This window comes from Amblyraja radiata, chromosome 7 (assembly GCF_010909765.2).
Source record: "Amblyraja radiata isolate CabotCenter1 chromosome 7, sAmbRad1.1.pri, whole genome shotgun sequence".
Classification (NCBI taxonomy): Eukaryota; Metazoa; Chordata; class Chondrichthyes; order Rajiformes; family Rajidae; genus Amblyraja; species Amblyraja radiata.
The window spans coordinates 21,753,891-21,779,188 of NC_045962.1; the positions used below are offsets into that span (position 1 = coordinate 21,753,891).

General features: G+C 43.8%; 1 protein-coding gene across 2 annotated transcripts in view; it reads right to left on the minus strand.

Moving 5' to 3' along the window:
• ppp1r1c (protein phosphatase 1 regulatory inhibitor subunit 1C) overlaps positions 1-24,857 on the minus strand; it is a 102,334-nt gene extending 77,477 nt beyond the window's left edge. Inside the window, exons 1-2 of one of the 2 annotated variants that reach the window (XM_033023823.1) lie at positions 24,388-24,857; positions 24,117-24,174 (exon numbers count right to left, since the gene is read on the minus strand). In XM_033023823.1, the coding sequence (XP_032879714.1) occupies positions 24,117-24,174; positions 24,388-24,468 (139 nt within the window). In that variant the 5' untranslated portion in view covers positions 24,469-24,857. The remainder of the gene's footprint in view (positions 1-24,116; positions 24,175-24,387) is intronic. The other variant, XM_033023824.1, reaches the window with a different exon arrangement.
• Positions 24,858-25,298: the final 441 nt, after the last annotated feature.

Sequence of the window (25,298 nt, forward strand, 5' to 3'; positions counted from 1 at the left end):
CATTCTTAAACCACCAGGACTCTTCATAGAGCTGGCTGCCTGGCAATCGGGGGGAGAAGGGCCTTGGTCAGGGAGGTGACTAAGAAACTGATGGTCACTCTGAAAGAGCTCCAGAGCTCCTCTGTGGAGATGGGAGAAACTTTCAGAAGGACAACTGTATCGGCAGACAGAAGCCACTCCTCAGTGAAAGGCACATGACAGCCCGCTTGGAGTTTGCCAAAAGGCACCTAAGCAAGATTCTCTGGTCTGATGAAACCAAGATTGAACTCTTAGGCCTGAATGCCAAGCGTCACGTCTGGAGGAAACCAGGCACTGCTCATCACCTGGCCAATACCAAACCTAAGCTGAAGCATGGTGGTAGCAGCATCATGCTATGGGTATGTTTTTCAGTGGCAGGAACTGGGAGACTAGTCAGGATCAAGGGAAAGATGAACGGAGCAAAGTACAGAGAGATCCTTGATGAAAAACCGCTCCAGAGCATTCAGGACCTCTGACTGGGGCAGAGGTTCACCTTCCAACAGAACAATGACCCTAAGCACACAGCCAAGACAACGCAGGAGTGGCTTCGTGCTAAGTCTGTGAATGTCCTTGAGTGGCCCAGCCAGAGCCCGGACTTGAACCCGATCGAATATCTCTGGAGGGATCTGAAAATAGCTGTGCTAACAAAATGTGGAAAAAGTGAAGGGGTTTGAATACTTTCTGAATGCACTGTATATCCTCACTTCCTTCTAGACTACACTGCGGCACAGCCAGTCATCTCACATGGGCGGCATGGTGGCACATAGGTAGAGTTGCTGCCTTACAGAGCCAGAGCCCTGGGTTCGATTCCGACTATGGGTGCTGTCTGTATGGAGTTTGCATGTTCTCCCTGTGACCACGTGGATTTCCCCCGGGTGCTCTGGTTTCCTCCCACATTCCAAACATGTACAGGTTTGTAAGTTAATTGGCATTGGTAAAGATTGTAAATTGTTCCTAATGTGTAGGATAGTGCTGATGTATGAGGATGACTGGTCGGTGGGTTGAAAGACCTGTTTCCATGTTGTATCTCCAAAGTTGAACTCCAGCAACCCTGGTTAGAGCCTGGCCCTTGCTGTTGTCTGCATGGGGATTTGTATATTTTTCATGGGGGTTTCCTCCAGGTGCTCCAGTTTCCTCCCACATCCCAAAGACTTGTAGGTTGGTAGGTTACAATGGCCATCGTAAAATACCCTTGATAAGTAGATGAGTAGCAGATTCAATGAAATTGAAGGGAATGTGGGGAGAATAAAGGCTCGGGTTACTGTAAATAAGTGCTTGATGGTGGGCATTGTCCCAATGGGCTACCATTCATTGTATACTTTGTCTTCTTAGCTCTCTGCAGCATAAATTTCAACGGGCAGTATGGTGGCACAGCGGTAGAGCTGCTGCTTTTACAGCATCAGAAACCTGGGTTCGATCCTGACAACATCCTGATCTGTATGGAGTTTTTACATTCTCCCAGTGACCTGCATGGGTTTTATCTGGGTGCTCCAGTTTCCTCCCATATTCTAAGGACGTGCAGGTTTGCAGGTTAATTGGCTTTGGTAAAAAGGGTAAATTGTCCCGTGTGTGTGTGTGTGTGTGTGTGTGTGTGTGTGTGTGTGTGTGTGTGTGTGTGTGTGTGTGTGTGTGTGTGTGTGTGTGTGTGTGTGTGTGTGTGTGTGTGTGTGTGTGTGTGTGTGTGTGTGTTAATTTACAGGGATCACTGGTCGGAACTCAGTGGGCCGAAGGCCCTGTTTCCATGCTGTATCTCTAAACTAAAACTAAACATGAACACACTGTTATAAAATATCATTGTGGTGAACGACAACCCTGGATTAAACACAATTGGATTCCCTTAAGCATTTTCCAATTACATTCCTCTCATTGTTTTCCCAGCAGCCTGCCTGCTTTATTGCATAAGTGAGTTTTTAAGCAAACCAGTAGCCTTTTAATCAATTCGTAGGATTTGCATGTCCATTTTGAAGGCCAGAGCTTTGTTTATGTATTGGATCATCAATGAATCATCCACCCATATTTATTGGCTTCCTGGCAAGCGAGTAGATCAAATTTGCCACATCAGATACCTTTTCCATTGCACCAGTCTTTCCACAACTGTATCTCTCTGCAACACTATGACATCCCTTGAGACATCTCTCCAACATATCACATATCAATGTGCAATCTTAGAGGCAAATTTTCTGATTGGGTTTCACCAGCAAAATATATCTTGCACTGAGGTATTAAACTATAATTACCAAAATTAGATTTACTATATTACCAGTCACTTTCCAATCTTCAAGATCTACCTCTTCAATCCAGATTCGAGTCATTTGGGTGGGTTCCAAGATTTACCCATGACCTCATTTTAGTCTCCACTGAATTTAGTGGAGTGTAGTGTTGGACATATCTTGGCAAGGGAGTTAGTTAAATTTTGCCATATCAGATATTATTTCTCATTGCACCAGAAACACTCTAAATCCAAACTGTTGGGTGTGGAGATAATCGAACTGTAACTAATTAGTTCACTAGATGCTGACTAAATTTGGCTGTATTCACTGAAATTTAGAACAATAAGCAATATCATTGAAATATCATAGACTGGACCTTCTGCTCAAAAATAGATCTGATTTGCAGTCTAAGAATTTAACAGAACTAGAAGGTTGGATTTAATTGGTTTTAAATTATTTTTATTATTTCACAGTTTTAGGACCTGAAAATATTTAACATTATTAGGGGCTGCACAGTTGCATAGCAGTAGAGTTGTTTCCCTAACAACGCCAGAGACCTGGGTTCGATCCTGCCTATGGGTGCTGTCTGTACAGAGTTTGCACGTTCTCACTGTGGGTTTCCTCCACGTGCTCCAGTTTCCTCCCACATTCCAAAGACGTACAGGCTTGTAGGTCAATTGTAAATTGTCGCTCGTGTGTAGGGTAGTGTTAGTGTATGAGATGATCACAGTTCGGCTCGGACTTGCTGGGCTCAAGTGCCTGTTTGCACACTGTATCTCTAAGTCTAAGGTATAAATCATGTCTCACACTGAATAGTTTCAAATGGATGTGCAAATGCCTTGGACTGGCTACTGATGCAATTCTGTGAACAAACTGTTTTCCATTTGGAAGGTGTTGCAGTACCTTGACTCTCAGCGATCAGATTGGTGCCTGATTCCTATCTGTGGAATTGCTCCAATGAAAGGAAGATTTGTTGGAAGATGAGCAGCAAACAGGTGTCGCAAGTTTTGGACAATGATATTATGAAAATAATTCAAAAGGAGGAATCAAAGTACTTCCAACTGGACAAAATAGGAGCAGGAAGCGTAACCTCAGTACAGGTGGTAAACTATTTGGAACAGAGACGAGTAGAAATAACTTCATTCAGCCCTTTTGTGCACTACCTCTATGGGTGATCGCTGGTCGGAGCAGACTCGGTGTGCCGAAATGATGTTTCCATGCTGTGTCTCTAAACTAAAGAAGAAATATGTAAATGGGAGAATGAGTCCACAGCATCTAACAAATGAACCATTTGCCTGTTTTGTCAGGCACTTCTTGCCCCAACTGTGGAAGGCACTGTGATTCCACTCTGGCTGCATCAGTTATGTCAGCATCCACAAAACTAGATTGATAGCAAATTATCCTCGAAACGGAGGGAAGGTCTTTGAAGAATATTTAATATAGTGATCAACAATTTCAAGATATTTTGTGACTGCATGACAAAGTGGTCTTACCTTATTGACCTTAACAGACAGTGAAGCAAGTTTGAGTTGCTCCATGTCCAACTCCTGCTTATTTAGCTCTACATCTCTTCATCAATTGCAGTCATAATACCATTCTAACCACCGGACTGGATTACCTCAGGATAATTAGATTTGTTTAATTATTTATGTAATCTGAAATTTTATCATTTCTAATCGTAAAAGCTCAGCTTACGGCCAAAGACAACCTTTAACAAGAGAAAGCATTTCATAAAAGGATTTTGTTCAAGCCAATTGTCTTCTTTCCATTCTCTTCCGCTGTGATTCACATTCATCGGAAATAGTAAGATCGACTTTTTAAACACGAAAACGATATAAACATCTCAAAACAATAAAAAGCAGATTCCATTCTGTGCAGGAAGAGAGAGTTGAACTTTTCCAAAATTTCCACCGTGGGGAATCCAATCAAGTATTGTTAATCTGACCCAGGAATTCAACTGGTCAAGCCAGTATTTTGCCAACTTTCTAAACAATTAAAAGATATTTTTAAATATTCTTTAATCTCTGAAACAATCCTATTCATTTAATAAGCACTACCAGCTAGAGAGGTTTTGGATGTGAACTATCATTAGGTTTCAATTTAAGGACCACGAACCTTACGGTCTTTTCAATAGATTAGTTTATTTCTGCAAAGCAGCAGCTTTAACTTATAGCCTAAACTGTTAATCATTACACATTCAATTTCATTACTGTGTATCCTGCTTCAAGAATGGGTAAGTTAATCTGACCCACGACATTTGCTTCATGTTGACATTAACTAGCTAATGCTTTGCTTTCAACGTGCAGAAGGAACAATTGCAGGAGTAATCACTTGGATAGAATAATTTTATCTCGGTTCAGAATAACCCATCCTTTATTCCAGCCTGTCAACAATCCACTGGGACAACTGAAACCAAAACCGGCAATTGATAATAAGGCCTTGTTTTCCCCTCCGATACAAAAAAACTGCTCTGTGATTCTAGTGTAGTTTATTTCAGTTTAGAGGTACAGAATGGAAACAGTGCTTTGGCCCACTGAGTCCGCGCCGACCATCGATCACTCGTTCACAGTAGTTCTAAATTATCCCACTTTCCCATCCAATTCCGACACATTAGGGACAATTTTACAGAAGCCAATTAACCTGCAAATCTGCATGTCTTTGGGATGTGGGAGGAAACCGGAGCACCCGGGAGAAATCAACGGCGTCACAGGGAGAACGTGCAAACTCCATAAAGGGAGGGCAGCACGGTGATTCAGCGGTAGAGTTGCTGCCTTACAATACCAGAGACCCAGGTGTGATCCTGACTATGGTGTTTGTCTGCATGGAGTTTGTACGTTCTCCCTATGACCAGCATGGGTTTTCTCTGGGAGGCTCCGGTTTCACCTCACACTCCAAAAACGTACAAGGTTGTAGGCCAATTGACTTGGTATAAATGTAAATTGTCCCCAGTGTGTAGGATAGTGTTAGTGTGCGAGGATCAATGTGGACTCGATGTGCTGAAAGGCCTGTGTCTGCACTGTATCTCTAAACTAAACAAACCTTAACTAAACTAAGACAGCATTTGAGGTAAGGATCGAGCTCGGGTCTCTAGCACTACGAGGCAACAGCACTACCAGCTGCACCACTCTGTCGCCTTCAAGATTAGAATGTTATTTAGCACAACTCACAAAAAAAAGGTAAGTTTCATTCAGAGCACCAATAATTCATTGCATCAGAAAACATAGATATTTAACAGGAAATGGGTCCAAATGTCTCTGCTATTTTGATGTGAAATTCATTAAAAACAGAAGTTATGATGTCAGTAAAGTAAACGGGACTATAGTGATTTCATGGTAATTAAAGAACTGGAGCATAAGTGGAACCTGTAATGGAAAGTTTTAGAGTAAATTAAAACAAGAATATGTAATAATTCCATGCCGCAATGCTTATCAAAGTCAAATAAAAGATTATTTGTCAATGAAGTTACCTAGTGTTTGATCCCTGGCTACATTTGCTACATTCATTGATCTTGGTCTTAAGAACAATATGAACTAGTAATTATGCCTGCTCGCTCTCGCTCGAGATAGAGAGGATAATCAGCTGTGGCGTCAGCTTTACAATTCTGTAAAGCAGCTTTCATTATGTACTGGACAAAGAAGGGACTGGTTTCTGCTTTAGAAAGATAAAATCCTAGACTAACTCAACGGGCCAAGCAGAATCCCTGGAAAACGCAGATAGGTTACATTTCGGGTCAGAACCTTACTTCAAACTGATGATAGAGGGGGTGGGGGTGGGAAAGAAAGTTGTGAGGGAAGAGGTGCAGGACAGAGCATGGCCAGGACTAGTTCATAGGTAAAAGCATGGGCGGAAATCCCGGGGGGAGGGGGGGGACAGGGGGGCACGTCCCCTCCATGTTTTAAGAGGTGGGGGACAATCCCATCCATGTTTTGTAATCTAAATATTGAAATTCAGTGAAAAAAAATCTATTAAAAATCTCCGCTTTCCGCGAGACAGTGGGCGTGGGACTGCTGATCGAGGGCGCCAATTGGACGAGAGAGACGTTAGTCAGCAGGCAATGGGGGGAGCGGGACATGATGATTCAGCTCGGTAATTGGAGGAGGGAGGTGTCGGTCAGAGGCGGACATAGGGGGGTGGGACTGAGGATAGAGCGCGGTGATTGGAGGAGGGAGACGTCCTGGTGGAGCAAAGATCATAGAGCGGAACTTGAATTGGCCCGTTCGCGGGGCCTTTCATCGCCCGGCGCGGATTAAAATCGGCCACGGGATCTTCCACCGCCCCGTGGTCAAATTGCTGCGTCCAGGCGATCGAGGCTCCCGATGTTGAAGCCCCCGCCGGGCGATGGAAAATCCCGCGGCCGATTTTAAGCCGCGCCGGGCGATGAAAGGCCCCGCAAACGGGCCGATTCAAGCCCCACGATTCGGGGCGGACAAAGCTGCGGTTGCTGGAATTTGGAGTCGGTCACCAACCAGGTCAGTTCCAGATGTTACCGTCCGCAGGCCCCACGGCTGAAGCCTCCGAAACCTTGCGTGTATGTGTGTGCGCGCATGCACCACCAAGAAATTGTGTCCCCCCCCCCCCCATATTTGATACCGATTTCCGCCCCCTGGGTAAAAGTAATCTCTCACTGACCTACTTTGATGGCCACAGTAGCTGAATAATCTGCCACATTCACTTGTCAAACTTTGTCACGAGTAATAGATACTGAACTAGACGCTGCCAATACCAAAGGCATCGTAGTTGGCATGGACGTGTTGGTCCGAAGATCCTGTTTCTCTGCAGTATGACTCTATAACTGGGCCACAGCGGAAAGACGTTGCCTTCCAATTGATGTGGAAAACAAAGCCCAAGTATTGGAGAATTTATTTTTAAAGATGATGCAATGGGCTGTAAAATCTGGTTCTCAGGAAAAACTGAATAGGTACCAACACAAAGGTCAGTGCCTAATGTGAAACATTCATGTGTTCAAGGATAGAGATGTGAGTTAAGCAATGATTTAAAATACATTAGCGTCAGTCAAATTTTCCAAATCAGAAGGAAAATTTAAGCTTTATGCTGAACTAAGATAGGGAAACATGCAAACATGATTAAACTGGTTATTTGGCATAATTCAGACGAATCCTTCACATTTCAAGTTATTAGCTACTCAAATCAATTACAATCTGGCATAAAGTAGACTCAATCAATAAGACTATTCAAAATGATTCCTACTTCAGAAGTGATAGAAGGTGTAAGACACGACGCCATTACTAGTCAGAGGTAGAAGCGCATTCCAAATATAAGTATGATAAGGGATGGATGGAAGAGACCATAAGAAGTAGGGATAGGAACAGGCTATTCAGCCCCTTGAGTACGCTGCACCATTCCACAAGACCTCTCTTCATCCAACTTTCCTCATCCGCATTCCTACCCTCTCCCCATTAGGCTAATTATTTTTACTAATCAAAAATCCATCTGAGATTTGAAGATAGTCAAGGGTCCAACTTTCTAGATTCACTTCAATGTTTCAATCATACTTTACTGTCACATGTACCTAGGTACAGTGAAATGCTTTGTTTTACTTGCAAAATCGTACAGCAGACCTCACCTAGGCAGTACACAAGTGTCGCCACGTCTCTGACACCAACAATGTTACAAATGTTCACCAAGCTGTTAAGCAATTCCAGAGCTTCAAACACTTTGAGAGAAGATATTCTTCCTCATCTCTGTCTTGAACTGGTCACCTATTCTGAGACGCTGCTTGCTGTTCTTAGACCCCCACGAGGGAAAATATCCTCTCAACATTTACTCTGTCCCACCCCGCAATGCTTCACAACTGCAATATGTACAAACTCATCAGGAAGATGGGCTCCATCCTGGGGGCGGAGTTGGATTCATGGGAGGTGGTCTTGAAGGGGAGGATGCTCCTCAAATTGCAGAGCATCCTGGATAATACAATTCACCCCCTCCATGACACACTAGTCAACCTGAGGAGTACCTTCAACAGACTGGTTTCACCAAGATGCAGGACAGAACGCCACAGGCGATCCTTCTTCCCTGTGGCTATCAAACCGTACAACTCCTCTCCCTCCTGTCATGGGGTAGACTGAACCTAATGCCCCTGTCCCACTTACGTGTCCTTGGCACGCTAATTATGCGACGCGTTGTGGCGCGACGGTCGCGCGCAACTTCAAGCGCCCGCACAGCCTTCTGGAGCGCGAGACGTCATTTGAAGATGGACACAAAATGCTGGAGTAACTCAGTGGGACCGGCAGCATCTCTGGAGAGAAGCAATGGGTGATGTTCCGTGTCGACAATCTTCTTCAGTCTGAAAGAAGGGTCTTGACCCGAAACGTCACCCACTAAACTCAAAAAATTCAATTTGTTGTTCTGATTACCTGCAGCACATATATGGTAACTTTCTGTGTTTCATAATCCAAATCCCTTTATGCTACAATTTTCTGCATGTTTTGTTTTCCATTTAGATATCTTGTTTTATCATCCTTTTCCAAATGAACAACTTGACATTTTCCCACAATATAATCCATTTGCCATCTTTTCACCCGCTCATGAACTGATCAGTATCTGTGTTCCTCCTCACAGCTTGTTTTCCCACCTACTTCTGTGTCATCTGTAAATTCAGCTAAATAATGAACAAACATTGCAAATAGCTGCAGTTCTGCATGACCCCACTGGTGACAGGCTGCTAACATGAAAATGACCCCTTATCTTTCCTCGCGACATCGCACAAGTTAGACAAACTTTTACCCATGCCAATATATTAACTCCAACAATATGTGCCCTTATCATGCAAAACATTTTGTGTGAGCTATAAGGTGAAGGGGAAAAGATTTTATAGGAATCTGAGGGGTAACTTTTACACACAAAGGGTGGCTGGTGTATGAAACAAGCTGCCAGAGGAGGCAGTTGAGGCTGAGACTATCCCAACATTTATGAAACAGCCAGACAAGTACATGGATAGGACAGGTTTGGCCTAATTCTGCTTGTATGCCTTATGGTTTCATGGTACCCCCTTTTATGAAGCCATGATGGCTCTCCTAGATCTGAATATGATTTTCCAAATTTAAAACACAAAGTGCTGGAGGAACTCAGCGGGTCAAGCACTGTGTGTGGAGGGAATGAATGAGTGACGTTTCAGGTCGGGACCCTTCTTCGGAATAGATGCTACCTGACCTGTTGTGTTTCCACAAATGCTGCCTGGCCCACTGAGTTAACCTCTCAGTGAAATAGCAAAGGCTAGATTTTGGGTACAGGTACTTTGTGTTTTGCACTTTGCGTTCTGCTCAAGATTCCAGCATCTGCAGTTCCCTTTGTCTAAATGCTCTGCTGTTACCACCTTAATAATAGATACAACATTTTTCCAATAATAGATTTTAGGCCAATCGGTCTATAGTTACCAGCTTTTTTGCCTCCCACTCTTTTTCAACGATATCACACTGGCGGGTTTCCAACCTTCTGGAGGAGCCGAACAATTGTCTCTCATTTCAATTCTTTTAAAATTTAACCTTTACAAATTTACTGCACATTCCACTGTGGTTATAAAACAGTGCAAATAGATTAGTGATTTATTCAACTCCCCATCTACAGTTTATGCAATTTACACTTGTTTTCCAGATGAAATCAAAGCTTGACATCCAAGATCATTGGAAATGTTTGTTCAAAGCGGAGGAAGGGAGGTCAAGGAACAGAGAATTCTTCCACATTGAATCCGGTTTCAATGTCAAACCCTCCCAGGTCAGATATAATCCAGAACTCATTGTCCTGACAAAGTCTTCAACCTCATTGTATCATTTCTCAATTCCACGTTTTTTTGTCAAGTTCGACATCTTGAGCTGTTTCCTGATTGTTAGCGTAAAAAGTGGAAAGCTACTGCACAGGAACAGGCCCTTCGGCCCACAACATCTGTGCCAAACATGATGCAAAGATAAACTAATCTCATTTGCCTGTAAATGATCCATATCCCTCCATATCCATGTGCCTATCTAAAAGCCTATACATGCCCCCATTGCATCTGCCTCCAACACCACCCCTGACAGCCTGGTCAAGGCACCCACAAGCCTCTGTGTAACAAACTTGCCCAGTACATCACCATTAAAGCCAGGCCCTTCAGTCTTTGACATTTCCATCCTGGAAAAAAAAGGTTCTGACTGTCTAACACTCTATGATGTTCATAATTTATATACTTGTATCAGATCTACCCACAACTTCCAGCATTCCAGAGGAAACCATTCAAGTCTGTCCAACCTCTCCTACGATCTAATACTTTCTAATCCTAAATATGGTGGATAGACACGAAAGACTGGAGCAATTCAGTAAGTCAGGCAGCGTCACTGGGGAAAATGGAGAGGTGACATTTCAGGTTGAGATCCTTCTTCAGACCGCACCCCGAAACGTCATGTATCCATTTTCTCCAGAGATGCTGCCTGACCTGCTGAGTTACGTCAACCTTTTGTTTCTTAATCTAATCAGCATTAAGATATCGGTATAAATCAACAGCTGCATTTCCTTGTTATTAAATATGGCAATATGGTGGACGTGGGAAATGTAAGGTGTGCATCAGGGATGACACCAGGTTCAGCAGGTGACCACACCGACACACATTGTACTCGCTGGAGTTTAGAAGGATGAGGGGACACCTTCATTAAAATGTACTGAATTGTGACAGGCTTGGATAGAGTGGACGTGGAGAGGATGTTTCCACTAATGGGAAAGTCTAGGGCCAGAGGCCATAGCCTCAGAATAAAAGGACGTACCTTTAGAAAGCAAAGGGAGGCATTTTTTAGTCAAACAGTGGTAAATCTGTGGAATTATTTGCCACAGATGGCTGTGAAGGCCAGGTAAGTGGATATTTCTAAGGCGGAGGTTTACAGATTCTTGATGAGTAAAGGTATGAAGGCAGGAAAATGGGAGTGAGAGGGAAAGATGGAGCTATAATTGAATGGCAGGGTAGACATGATGGGCCGAGTGGCCTAATTCTGCTCCCAGAACGTATGAAGAAGTGTGAATTCACATTCTTTTATTTACAGTGGTTAAAAAAAAGTCCAGGAGAGCCGGGGCCACTGTCCCTCGCCATCAGGGCACATGTGGTAGGCTGGCGATCTCGGGCTTGTCCCAGCAGATCAGTTCTGGTCTCAAAGTAGGAGGCATGGTGACGTCAGGTTTCTCCGTGCAGTTCATCCTTGCCTTGAGAGGAGGTGCTGGTGGCCTCAGGTTTATCCTTGCGGCTCAGCTTTGGGCTTGAAGAAGTGCTGTCAGTTTCTGTATAATCCTGGCAGCTCAGTCTTTGCCTCTGTTTGTGTGAGCTCAGTCCTTCATTGTCCATACGCAGGAAGAGGCACTGGCATCTCAGGCCTGCCCCAGCCACTCAGTCTTAGCCTCAGTAGAGGCACTGCTGTCTAGGGCTTCCTCCCGGCAGTCCGGACTTGACCACACAGTGGCACTAGTGGCCTCCGTGTTTGTCCCAACGGCTCGGTCTTCCTCAAACCTGGAACAGGGGGGTACACAGCTAGCAGGGATGTGCCCCCACGTTGTCAAACCTGGCTGGAAGCACTGGGCTTTATAGGGACTAGGTTGACAAGGGTTAGAAACATAGAAACATAGAAACATAGAAATTAGGTGCAGGAGTAGGCCATTCGGCCCTTCGCGCCTGCAATATGATCATGGCTGATCATCCAACTCAGTATCCCGTACCTGCCTTCTCTCCATACCCTCTGATCCCCTTAGCCACAAGGGCCACATCTAACTCCCTCTTAAATATAGCCAAATGAACTGGCCTCAACTACCCTCTGAGGCAGAGAGTTCCAGAGATTCACCACTCTCTGTGTGAAAATTTTTTTTCTCATCTCGGTTTTAAAGGATTTCCCCCTTATCCTTAAGCTGTGACCCCTTGTCCTGGACTTCCCCAACATCGGGAGCAATCTTCCTGCATCTAGCCTGTCCAACCCCTTAAGAATTTTGTAAGTTTCTATAAGATCCCCTCTCAATCTCCTAAATTCTAGAGAGTATAAACCAAGTCTATCCAGTCTTTCTTCATAAGACAGTCCTGACATCCCAGAAATCAGTCTGGTGAACCTTCTCTGCACTCCCTCTATGGCAATAATGTCCTTCCTCAGATTTGGAGACCAAAACTGTACGCAATACTCCAGGTGTGGTCTCGCCAAGACCCTGTACAACTGCAGTAGAACCTCCCTGCTCCTATACTCAAATCCTTTTGCTATGAAAGCTAACATACCATTCGCTTTCTTCACTGCCTGCTGCACCTGCATGCCTACTTTCAATGACTGGTGTACCATGACACCCAGGTCTAGCTGCATCTCCCCTTTTCCTAGTCGGCCACCATTTAGATAATAGTCTGCTTTCCTGTTTTTGCCACCAAAATGGATAACCTCACATTTATCCACATTATACTGCATCTGCCAAACATTTGCCCACTCACCCAGCCTATCCAAGTCACCTTGCAGTCACCTAGCATCCTCCTCACAGCTAACACTGCCCCCCAGCTTTGTGTCATCCGCAAACTTGGAGATATTGCCTTCAATTCCCTCATCCAGATCATTAATATATATTGTAAATAGCTGGGGTCCCAGCACTGAGCCTTGCGGTACCCCACTAGTCACTGCCCGCCATTGTGAAAAAGACCCGTTTACTCCTACTCTTTGCTTCCTGTTTGCCAGCCAGTTCTCTATCCACATCAATACTGAACCCCCAATGCCGTGTGCTTTAAGTTTGTATACTAATCTCTTATGTGGGACCTTGTCGAAAGCCTTCTGGAAGTCCAGATACATCACATCCATTGGTTCTCCCCTATCCACGCTACTAGTTACATCCTCGAAAAATTCTATAAGATTCGTCAGACATGATCTACCTTTCGTAAATCCATGCTGACTTTGTCCAATGATTTCACCACTTTCCAAATGTGCTGCTATCCCATCTTTAATAACTGATTCTAGCAGTTTCCCCACTACCGATGTTAGACTAACTGGTCAGCTGACTAACTGGTTCAGGTGGCTAAACTAACATCAGGCTAAATGGGCCCGGCTGTTACTATTAATGCTGGGGAATTTTCTCCTGACCCGTCAGCCGGTGATATAGATCAGAACGGCATCCATAGGAGGGATGTCACGAAGGGTGGAAACATATTAGTGTCAGGGTAAATAATCAGTGGCTAAATAAAAGACCAGGAAAACCAAACAAATTTTAATAGCACAGCCGAAATTCATTTTGTTCACAATATTGCATTGTATCCAAAAAAAGATTTTGATATTTTCTAAAACTGTAAAACATTGGTCCAGAAGTTTTTTAAAACCAGTATTTTATTTCATTTTACCATGCAGTTACTTTGGGATAATTGGCATTAAAATGTTTTTTATTTTTTTTAAATATTTAAACAATCAACTTTTTAATACGTATAAAGCTGAGGCTTGAAACCATAGTGACTGTACAGATTAACATTTGAGCAGGTTTACAAATGGAAGGAAGAAGACACATTTGAAATGAATATATTATGGCATTAGCAAGAAAAGGAGAATAAACTCAGCAAGTCAAGCAACATCTGTGGGGGGAAATGGCCTGTCAACATTTTGGGTCGAGACCCTTCATCTAGTCTGGATGAAGGAACTTGACCCGAGGCATGGACTGTCTATTTCCCTCCCCAGTTGCTGCCTGACCCGCCAAGTTCCTCCTGCTGCTCTCCCTTATTTTGTGGGTCAGGCATCAAGTGATGTTTCGGGTTGAGACCGCTCTTCAGACAGTCTGAAGAAGGGTTCTGACACGAAACATCACCTATTCCTTTTCTCCAGAGATGCTGGCTGACCCGCTGAGTTATACCAGCATTTTGTGTCTATCTTCAGAATAAACCAGCCACTGCAATCCCTATTCATGACTCCAATACTCCAGAAAAAATAGTCCAAGCAATTGTATCAACAGAAAAACTGCAAGTCCTGGACTCTTGAGCAAAACAAAAATAGTGGTGGAGGAATTCAGCAGGTCAGTCAGCATCTGTGGAGGGAATGGTCAGTTGGCACTTTGTGTCAGGACAACCCTCCTCACCTGTATCCAACAATCACTTGTCTGCCTTTGTCTGCCTCCACCTCTCTTCCAGCTTTCTCCCCCACTACAATCAATCTGAGAAGGAGTCCGGACCCAAAGCGTCACCTATCCATGACCTCCATTGATGCTGCCTGACCTGCTGGGTTACTCCAATACTCTGTGTTTTTTGCGTAAAAAATTGTGTCAATACATTTCCAATTAGATATTAACTATGTTATTTTTTCCAAAGATCTTTCAATTGGATTTGATTCATTTTAAATGTAAGGAGAATTTTTGGTTGGGAGTTTTCTATTTTCCATTGCCCCCAAAACAGCTGCCTTCTTTGGCTTGGAGAACAGCATTATTTAAATCAACAAACTCTCAGCCACTATTAATAGCGGACGAGAACTATATGTACAATGATTCAGATTTTCCCATTCACCTCTCCATGTTCAGAACATGGTGTGGCAGAGATTTACATTTGCATTTCAGTGAGAGCTAGACTTTAGACTTTAGTGAGACCATGTGGAAACAGGACCTTCAGCCCACTGAGTCCGTGCAGACCAGCGATCATCCCACACTGTAGCATTGTCCAACACACTAGAGACAATTACAATTTTTACTAAAGCTGATTAACCTACAAACCTGTATGTCTTTGGGGTGTGGGAGGAAACCGGTGCAGGTCATAGGGAGAATGTGCAAACACCCTACAGTCAGCACCCGTAGTCAGGATCATACCCGGATGTCTGGCACTGTAAAACAGCAATAATGGGCGGCACGGTGGCACACCGGTAGAGTTGCTGCCTTACAGCACTTGCAGCGCCTGAGACCCGGGTTCGATCCTGACTACGCGTGCTGTCTGTAAGCAGTTTGTTAGTTCTCCCCGTGACCGCTTGGGTTTTCTCCGAGATCTTCGGTTTCCTCCCACACTCCAAAGACGTACAGGTTTGTAGGTTAATTGGCTTGGTATAAGTGTAAATAGTCCCTAGTGTGTGTAGGATAATGTTAATGTGCAGGGATTGCTGGTCGGTGCGGACTCGGTGGGCCGAGTGGCCTGTTTCAATGCTGTATCTCTAAACTAAACTAAACTAAACTCTACTGCTGTGTCACTGTGCAGATTATGGATAGAACATAGAACAGTACTGCACAGGGACAGGCTGTTCAGCCCATCATGTCTGCGGTGACCACAATGCCAATCTCCATAATCCCATATGTCTGCACAAGTCAAGTCAAGTCAAGTCAAGTTTATTTGTCACATACACATACGAGATGTGCAGTGAAATGAAAGTAGGTTTGCATCTCTTTGTTAACCACCTGTTCATGATCCTGTCTCAATGCCTCTGTCGCATTTGTTCTACCATCTCCCCTGGTAGTGCATAGTGGGCACTACCATTCTCTGTATAAAATACTTCCCTCGCAAATCTTGTTTAAACTTTCCCCCTCGCAGTGTAAATGTATGCCTACTCGTAAGTTATTTTACATTTCTGCTCGGGGCATAAGACTCATAATAAGTAGATTACCTACCCTATTGTTTCCTGTTGTGATTTTTGAGAGTTCAGTCAAGTTCCCCTTCAGCCTTCAAAGTTCCAGAGAAAATAATCTAAGTTTGTCCAACCCGAGGAAGTTGGGGGTATTCTTTAAATATGAGGCATAGAAGGGTAAATGGGTCATTTTTTCTGGTCATCAGTCTTTTGGAACTATTTTTTTCAGGCTGTATTGGAAGCAGAGTCTTTGAACGTTTTTCAAATCCTGGCAAGACCCAAGTGAAGATGGACACAAAATGCGAGAGTAATTCTGCAGGTCTGGCAGCATCTCTGGAGAAAAATAATAAAATAATAGGTGGCGTTTCGGGTCAGAACCCTTCTTCAGACTTAAAGTAGAGGTGGGGGGGGGGGGATAAACTGGAGTCGAGAAAAGGGCAGAACAAATCAGGGCCGACAACAGATGACCTCAATGGCCCATTGTTGGCTGGGGAAGGTGCAATAAAAAGGATGCGACCATGGGAACTGGCAGGATGACTAGGGTTGGGAAGGGGGGGGGGGCTGTAGGGGAGAAGAGGGAATGCAGGAGTTACTTGAAATTAGAGAAATCAATGTAGACTGCCCAAGCAAAATATGAGGTGCTGTTCCTCAAATTTGCACGTGGCCTCACTCTGACAGTGGAGGAGGCCCAGGACAGAAAGGTCAGTATGGGGATGGGGAGGGGAGTTAGAATGTTTGGCAACTGGGAGATTGCGTCGGCCTGTATACGTGTTCCGCGAAACAATCACCAAGTACGCTTGGTCTTGCCGATATTATAGGAGCCCACAATCCTCATGAACTTCTCCAAAGCTTCACATCTGTCTGACAATGTGGTGACCAGACCTGCCCATAGTTTTCCATATGTGACCCAACTAAAGTTTTACACAGCTATGCATGACTTCCCAATCTTTAATGCTCAATCCATCAGCAACATGACTTCCCAACTTCTATACAACATATTATTAGATATTGCTGCAATTTATTACAAATGTTTTCTTATAGACATAGACATAGAAAATAGGTGCAGGAGGAGGCCATTCGGCCCTTCGAGCCAGCACCACCATTCATAGTGATCATGGCTGATCGTCCCCAATCAATAACCCGTGCCTGCCTTCTCCCATATCCCTTGATTCCACTAGCCCCTAGAGCTCGATCTAACTTCTTATTGATAACTCAGGCTTAGCTTATGATTTTAAGCCCCGCATCAGGGAAGTGAGCACCAAAATCCTGGCTAACATTTAATTGCCATACAAAATATGTGCCACACTGTTGGAGGTGCTTGCCAAGAAATGTCATTCCTCACTAAAATAATGGTGACGGTATAATTAATTCGGCCTCTGAAATGTAGTACATTGCATTCACGACTTTGTAGCACGTTCAGTTTTACAAATAATCAGGGTCACATATCTGGAGAGCTGGTATCCTGAAAGTTACATTTAATCCATGACCTATCTGCTATCCCATTTAGTCACTCTCTGAGATCAGCTAGTACATGGTTTCATGGCACTATTTTGCATGAGACTACAAGAATTATCCAGGTACTCTAGCCAAAACTTCACTTTCACACGTCGATCTATGAATATACAAATTGGGGGCAGGAGTTGGCCTCTCAAACCAGCTCCACAAATCAACAAGGCTTTGGCGTCCCCCATCAGTCACCTTTCACTCTTTACCTGTTACCACTCTATCTACCTCTACATTAAAAGCATTCAAAGACTCTGCTTCCAATGCAGCTTGAAGAAATGAGTCCTAAAGAATTATCATCTACATGAACTAATATTTCCCCATACCTGTCTTATTTTTAAAGAGTGACCCCAAACTTCTACATTCTGCCAAAAGAGGTAACAATCTCTCCACATTCACCCTGCCATGACCCCTCAAGATCTTATATGTTCAATCAAGCTTCCTCTCATTCTTCCAAATCCACCAGATGCTATTTCAGTCCCGATGCAGAAACTCAAATTGATACGCTGACAATTATTCTGCCTCCGAAGGTGCTATTTGACTTTGGTTTCTTCTAACAGTTTGCTTTTTGCTGCTGTCACTTGTCTAGCTCGTCTAACCTTGCCTCTTAATCGCCCATTTCAGATATCAGTCCAGCTGTTCATACATATCTTCTATATACGTATTCATAGATATATGAATATGTTTATATCAGCCCAGTAGACCTTCTCTGAATCGCTTCCATCCATTTCCCTTTCTCTTTCTTATATGGAGGACATCACATGTGGTCACATCAATACCCCATAAAACCGAAGGACAATCTTTCAATTCCGCTCACAAAAACAACATTCCTCCCTTCCTAATATCTTGCAGTATTTGCAAGACTGGCCTTTTGCAAATCAGGCTTTAGGACTATCTTTGCATCTCAGAACTCTTGCCATGCACATATTTTATTTTATTTTCCTGCTAAAATGAACAATTATACTTTTTCTACATTATTCTCCATTTACAAGATCTTTGTCCACGGAATCTACCTGTCTACATTCCTCCATAGCCTCCCTATGTCCTCTTCACAGCTCAGTATCCTAACCCCTCTTTGCGTCATCAACAAATGCAGTGACCACTGCATTTCATCCAAAGAATGTAAGTAAGAGACTTTGTCCCTTTAGCACTCTTCCTACTGCAGCTTGCCAAATAAAGAAAAGGCCTGCCCACGTCCACTCTTTGTTTCCTGCCATCCAGCCAATCTTCCATCCATGCCACCATGTAACCTTCTCCACCATAAGTTTTTATCTTCTACAGTGAGCTAGCATTTCTCAAACAGTTTCGAACAATAATATCTGACTTTCAAAATTATCCAGCTGACAACAAAACACTTGGGACATCCTGAATGGAATACAGTTAGAATTACTTTAGTTTAGTTTAGCGATGCAGCGTGGAAATAGGCCCTTCGGCCCACCGAGTCCGCGCCAGCCAGCGATCCCTGCGCACTTACACAATCCTACACACTAGGGACAATTTACTATTTTACCAAGCCAATTAGCCTACAAACCTGTACGTCTATAAAGTGTGGGAGGAAACCAGAGCACCCGGCGAAAACCCATGCAGGTTACAGGGAGAATGTACAAGCTCCGTACAGGAAGCAGCTTTGGTCAGGATTGAACCCAGGTCTTTGGTGCTGTCAGGCAACAATTCTGGTGGTAATTCCAGTATCATTCTGGTATAATTCTGGCTACATTGTCATGAATTGAATGTACCTAATTTCAGAGACCAAAGTAATTGTACTGTCACCGTAATTCTATAAATTATTTAACCTTATTTTTATTTATAAAGATACAATTTTACAGAATTCCTCTCTTACCCTCACCCTTTGTCTCCTTTTCATCTCTAACCTTTGTCACTGACTCCACTAATCTGCCAATCAACACTCCCTCACCTGTATCCATTGTGCAGGAAGGAACTGCAGATGCTGCAGATCGTCTTACACCGAAGATAGACACAAAATGTTGGAGTAACTCTGCGGGACAGGCAGCATCTCTGGATAGAAGGAATTGGCAGACACAAAATGCTGGAGTGACTCCGTAACCCATTCCTTCTATCCAGAGATGCTGCCTGTCCCGCTGAGTTACTCCAGCATTTTGAGTCTATCCACCACTAACTCCGTAACCCATTCCTTCTATCCAGAGATGCTGCCTGTCCCGCTGAGTTACTCCAGCATTTTGAGTCTATCCACCTATCACTTGCCAGGCTTTATCCTGCCCCACCTCTCTTTTCCAGCTTTCTCCACCCTACTCCAATCAATCTGAAGATGGGTCCCAACCTGAAACATCGCCTGTCCAATCCCTACCCAAATGCTGCCTGAATCACTTTGTGTTTTGCTCATGATTCCTTCATCTGCAGTTTTTTTTTGTCTGCAGATACAACTTGTTTTTGTCAAACCATGATTCATGATATTTGTCTTTATTTTTGGAAGTTGAAGATTACCTGTACTCTATTTGTCAAATTTCCTTCTCCTTTTGTGATATAGGCTCAGTGACCTTTTATAGAACCGTCTAGCATTTAAGTGGATATATATTATTTAATGTGATAATCTAGATGGGCAATATTGACAGTCTTTTCAAGTATAGAAAACTTACGGCATGATCTCAGAAGTCAGTCTGTTAATACAGCTCACATTTTACGATCGTTCCTAAATAGAAGCCTCATCATGTCTGTTGCGCTGTCATTTTAGGATTGTCTAATAGTGAAAGTTCTGTATTTATTGTAAGATACATAATCTAATTATAAAGAGCAAGATATTATATCTTTTAATGTAAGTTAGCCTGTTTTTTAATTTAGTTTAGTTTAGAAATACTGCGCGGAAACAGTGCCCTTCGGCCCACCAGGTCCGCGCCGACCAGCGATCCCCGCACAGTAACACTATCCTACACACACCAGGGACAATTTACACTTATACCAAGCCAAATAACTTGCATACTTGTACGTCTTTGGATTGTGGGAGGAAACCGAAATGCTCGGAGAAAACCCACGCTGGTCACGGAGAGAAAGTACAAACTCTGTACAGACAGCACCCGTAGTCGGAATCGAACCCGGGTCTCCGGCGCAGCAAGCGTTGTAAGGCAGCAACTCTACCGCTGCACCACCGTGCCACCCTATACCCTATGTTGTTGTTAGCCTATCTAAGTCAGCATTTGTTGCCTGGAAATTCTAGTGATACGCTGGAGAGTTGCACACACTGAGTGAAGCCGGTTCATTCTAAATATAATAATAGAATGGTACACTGCTGGAGGTGAGGTCTTTCAAGGAGATTCATACTGGGCTTCCATCTGCTCTGCTGGGTGATTGTAACAGAATCCAAGGCGTTATGTCAAAGGAGTGGTGAGCTACGCGAGGTGTCCTCACCATTATCTATACTTTAACCAACATGAAAAAACAAAATTGGCCATTATCACATTGCAGCTTGTTCAAGCTTGCAGGGTACAAGTTAGCTGCTGTTCTTCCATTATCATATCTGCAACTACACTTCAAGAAACACTACATTAGCTGTCCTGTGCATGGCTGCCCAGCCAGCAGCTGTCTGTTTTTTCATCCTTTATTTTTATTTTAAGTTAGTTAAAGTGTTTTGTTGGAGGTCTAGACTTTTTTATGTGGGGGGTGGGGGGGAAGGGGGAAACTACCTTTCAGGGTCCCTACCTGGTCGGAGAGGCAGCTTTTCTCTGGGCTGCAGCTTCGACCCGTCCTCGCGGCCTACCAGCGGGCCTGGAGCGGCGTTTCCTGTCGGGGACCGCCCAGAACCGCGGCTTTCGGTGGCGGCACAGCACTGGAGCACTATCGCAGAGCGGGCGATGCCTTGCCTGGGTCGCCGCGCTGGAGCTCCGGTGAGCTGAGACCGCCGGGAACAACATCGCGGAGCTGCGGGTCTGTGTAGCGGCCAGCTGCGGGCGGCGGCGCTGAACTGTACACCGGGAGCCTGGGATCTCACGACGAGATCGCCAGTTGTGGAGCTCCAACCGGCGCGGCCTTGTTGGCTTCGGAAGCCGCGGCCTCCAGTGCGGAAGCGGCCATTCCGGGGTTCCCAGGCCGCTGGGAGGACTCTCCCGACGCCGGAGCAACATCACCCGGCAAGAACGGCCAGGAACATCGGGCCTCCATAGAGGCAACTGTGGAGGCCTCAATGGGCCCGACTATGGGTGAACTGGGGTTGGGGACTGGACTTTGTGCCTTCCCTCATGGTGGGAGCCATTGTGGGGGATGTTCTATGTGTTAAGACTCTCATTGGTGTTATGTCTGTATTCTTTTTTTGTGTGCTGCAAAATGGCAAAAAGCATTTCACTTCACTACACCTTGGTGTATGTGAATGTGACTAATAAAATACCTTTGATACCTTTGATACCTTTGATACCTTTGATACCTTTGATGCCTTTGAAATATCTCTGCCACATGCTGAAGGTGTGAACGTTTTTATTTTTGAATTCTGAGACATCAGGAAGTGAAATTCCCACGCGAGCCAATTTTAGCCAACGTTTATAAATTAAATTGGGCTGATCAGAATTGTGCCAGGTTTGGGCGATGTAAGTAGCGAGAGATTATTTTTAATAGTCAATAAAACTCACCTTCAATGTTTGATTTAGTTTAATTCAGAGATTTGGCATGGAAACAGGCCCTTCGGCCCACCGAGTACATGCTTCCCAATGATCACCAGTTCAATCCTACACACTAGGGACAGACACCAATTAACCTGCATGCCTTCAGAATGTGGGAGGAAACCGGAACACCCAGAGAAACCCACGCAGTCACGGGGAGAATATACAAACTCCATACAGACAGCACCCATGGTCAGAATTGAGCCTGGGTCTTTGGCGCTGTAAGGCAACAATTCTACCACTGCACCACTGTGCCGCCCTCTGCACTACTGTGCTACTGTTAGCAATATCAGCCGAGGGACCATCCACAGCTCATGTGCGGCACCTGTCCTTCATTTGCTTCATAAACTCTTATATGGTAAAACACACACAGGTTTACATTGCTTGCCCTCTGGTTGTAAACTATTGGTCATCTTGCGGACCATTTAACCCTCAAAACATTAAGAGGTGTGCAGTCAATAAATTGTAGAGCACATGCATGATGCATGAGGATGCAAAAGGAAGGGTGGAGAGAACAGAATTAGGAAAGACTAAGATGTAAGGAAATGTATGAATCGAGAAGAGAAACAGAACTAAAAAAAGAGAAAGGCAAATGGAATTAGAGTATCATCAGCACAAAAATATGTATGTTATCCATATTCTCCAGGGATGCTGCCTGAGCCGTTGAGTTACTCCAGCGCTTTGTGTTCTTTTGTGTATTCGCAGCATCAGCAGTTCTTTGTTTCTGCACAAGAATTGTATTTGCTTTGTGACCTGGACTATTGGAGACTTGCCGAACAATTTTTCCAGTGATTGGCAAACTGAGAATATGATCATCGTTACAATAACTCCAAGAACATGGAATACGGATACGACAGTGGCGTTTACGAGGCTTTTAGATAGGCATATAGATATGCAGGGATTGGAGGGATGTGGATATGTGGTGGCAGATGTGATTAGCTCAGCACAGACACTGTGGCTCACAGGGCCTGAACCTCTTCTTGTGCTGTACTTTTCTCTGTTCAATCTTCTAACTGACATTGAATGTTCAGAGGTACTTAATAACTTCAAATAGATTAGCAGACCGCTCATAACTAAAACCTGAAGACTTCTGTGCAAAGTCCTTGATTCCTCTGATCATTTGATCCAAATGCATCAATAAAGGCTTCACATGATACTAAAAGGCCTTCAGTGAGTTCAAGAGAGCAAACTTTAACCTCATTGCAAACAGTGTGATGGAACCTGATATTGCATTATATAGAGCTCATAATGCTGCCCTATCACTCCCGCAGTGATTTAACTTATGACTCATTTCCTGAGAGCATTGTTCCTCTACTGCCTGCTTCCGGATGGCTTCAGTTTGCTTCTGACAAACATTTATGACATTCATTGTGCTCAATAGAAAAATGCTGACAAATCTGTTTTATTTCTCAGCAAACAACATATGTGTGCATACACTACTCCACACAAGGACAGGGCTGGGGACTAATAACATTGAAGCTGATTTTTAATGAAATTTTCCAGAGAAGTATCATATTGCTCAATTAAAGAGCACTCAAGGGCATAAGGTATGTGTACACAATATCAGTAAAGACTTCAAATATTAGCCACTGCCAATTTTTGCGGAGCCAGATTTCTTTACCTGGTGCTCTGCCTACAATCCACAGGGGCAGAGTACAACGGTACACAGTGTAACAAATGTGGGGGGCAGCTGCAGAAAAGCAGAGAGCATTCAGCTTTCTGCCAGCTCTTCTCATACGTCCAAGCACACTGGTTTCCCAGCCCACGAACATACTGGATGAGGCGGCTTAAAATGATCCAGGTGGGCAGAATACCACGTAACCTTGAGTCCAAAAACATCATTGGTTCCTTACATACATGCTGATGGCATCGACTGTCTTTGTCAATAGGCTTCTCTTTTATTGATGATAACAGATCAGAGATAACTGGCTGTAAAATGCGGTGGGGGAGAGGGGAGACGGGGTGGAGGGGGATCTCCGACCTTAAACATGTGAAGTAACGTTTAGGTAGTAGAGGTTTGAACCCAATTTTGGCAAATCAGTTTGCATATTGTGTATTAAGTCTCCAAATAAGCTTTAAAAAAAGTTATTTCACACACCGTTTGCATCAATACTACAACAATCCAGTGCATTAATAAAAGTGATTAATCTCTTTCATTTGCACTTAGGCAGTAATATCTTAGAAAAATCACTAAGATTAGCTCAGCCGCTCCACCACACAGAATCTATTATTTACTCGAATCAAATTAATTTTAATACCTGGTGAAGATTCATTAAGAATAACCAGTGATGCTGGAGTAGGTCTTCGCCTTCTTATCTGTAAAAAGAACAACCAAAACAGAACTAATTATTTTAGCTACTCTCAAACTTTTAAGATAAGCCATTTTCATTGTTTAATACAATACAGTGGCAGAACAAAAAAATGACAATGATTTAAAATAAGACATGCTTCAACATGCACAAATGCAAATTTGAAATCAAATTCCCACATTGTTCAAATATATTGTGAAAGGTTAGCTTGCTGTATTACCTGCTCAGCTGCCTCTGGATCTAAATGACTTTGAAATAACGGCACAGCAAATTGAATCTTCTTTGGACTGTTTGACTCCATTCTCTAGCACCGGAGACTCTGTCAATTCTGAAAGCAGAAATGAGCTACTGTTGTTATCCACCGTCACACTCCTTAAAGGAACACAATAGCAGCCTGTCTGGAAGTCTCCCAGTGAGCGAATGAAGGTCCTCTAAGCTGCATCTACTGTGCTCAGCAACTCCCTCATTACACATCCAGGGGAATGTTTCGCCTTTGCTCCTGCAATCCTCCAGTTCCCTCTGTGTAAACCATCAGAAACAATGAGCTAATTGTACACTCGCCCAACTCCACAATAGCCACGCATTTATCCACAGGCTCATTTAAAATGCAATGCTGGACTTGAATGGCTTTGTGTCGTGGGATTTGAATGCACCAACCCATCTACTATATATTATTAGCAGTCTACTCAAATGTGCAATATAAGCTCCCTTTGGACTTTGCTGATGCACTGTTAATTATTGATAAGCTGAACTCAGGAAGCTCTTGCTTTTCTCATATTTGTCAGAGTGGATTTCTGTACAAATCCACTTCACTGATTGGTGTGGAAATTAACTTATTCCAGCGCCACACATTATGCTGCTGAGCTGAAAAAACTGAAGCTAAATAATTGTTATCCCCCCCCCCCCACCCACCCCCAATTCAGGGCCTCTGTGTGGAACCCTCCTGGTTTGGCTCAGGTTGAAATGTCAGGCCGCTCACTCCTTCCTGTAATTTGAGGCAAGTACGAGACCTTCAATTAAGTGGGAAAACAGTTCACAGATTCACATGCCAACCACCCACAGATCGAGGAGGAACATGCTAAATGCCTCTGGTGACGTCTGAATATGTTTCGTCTTTAATCAGAGAGTGCA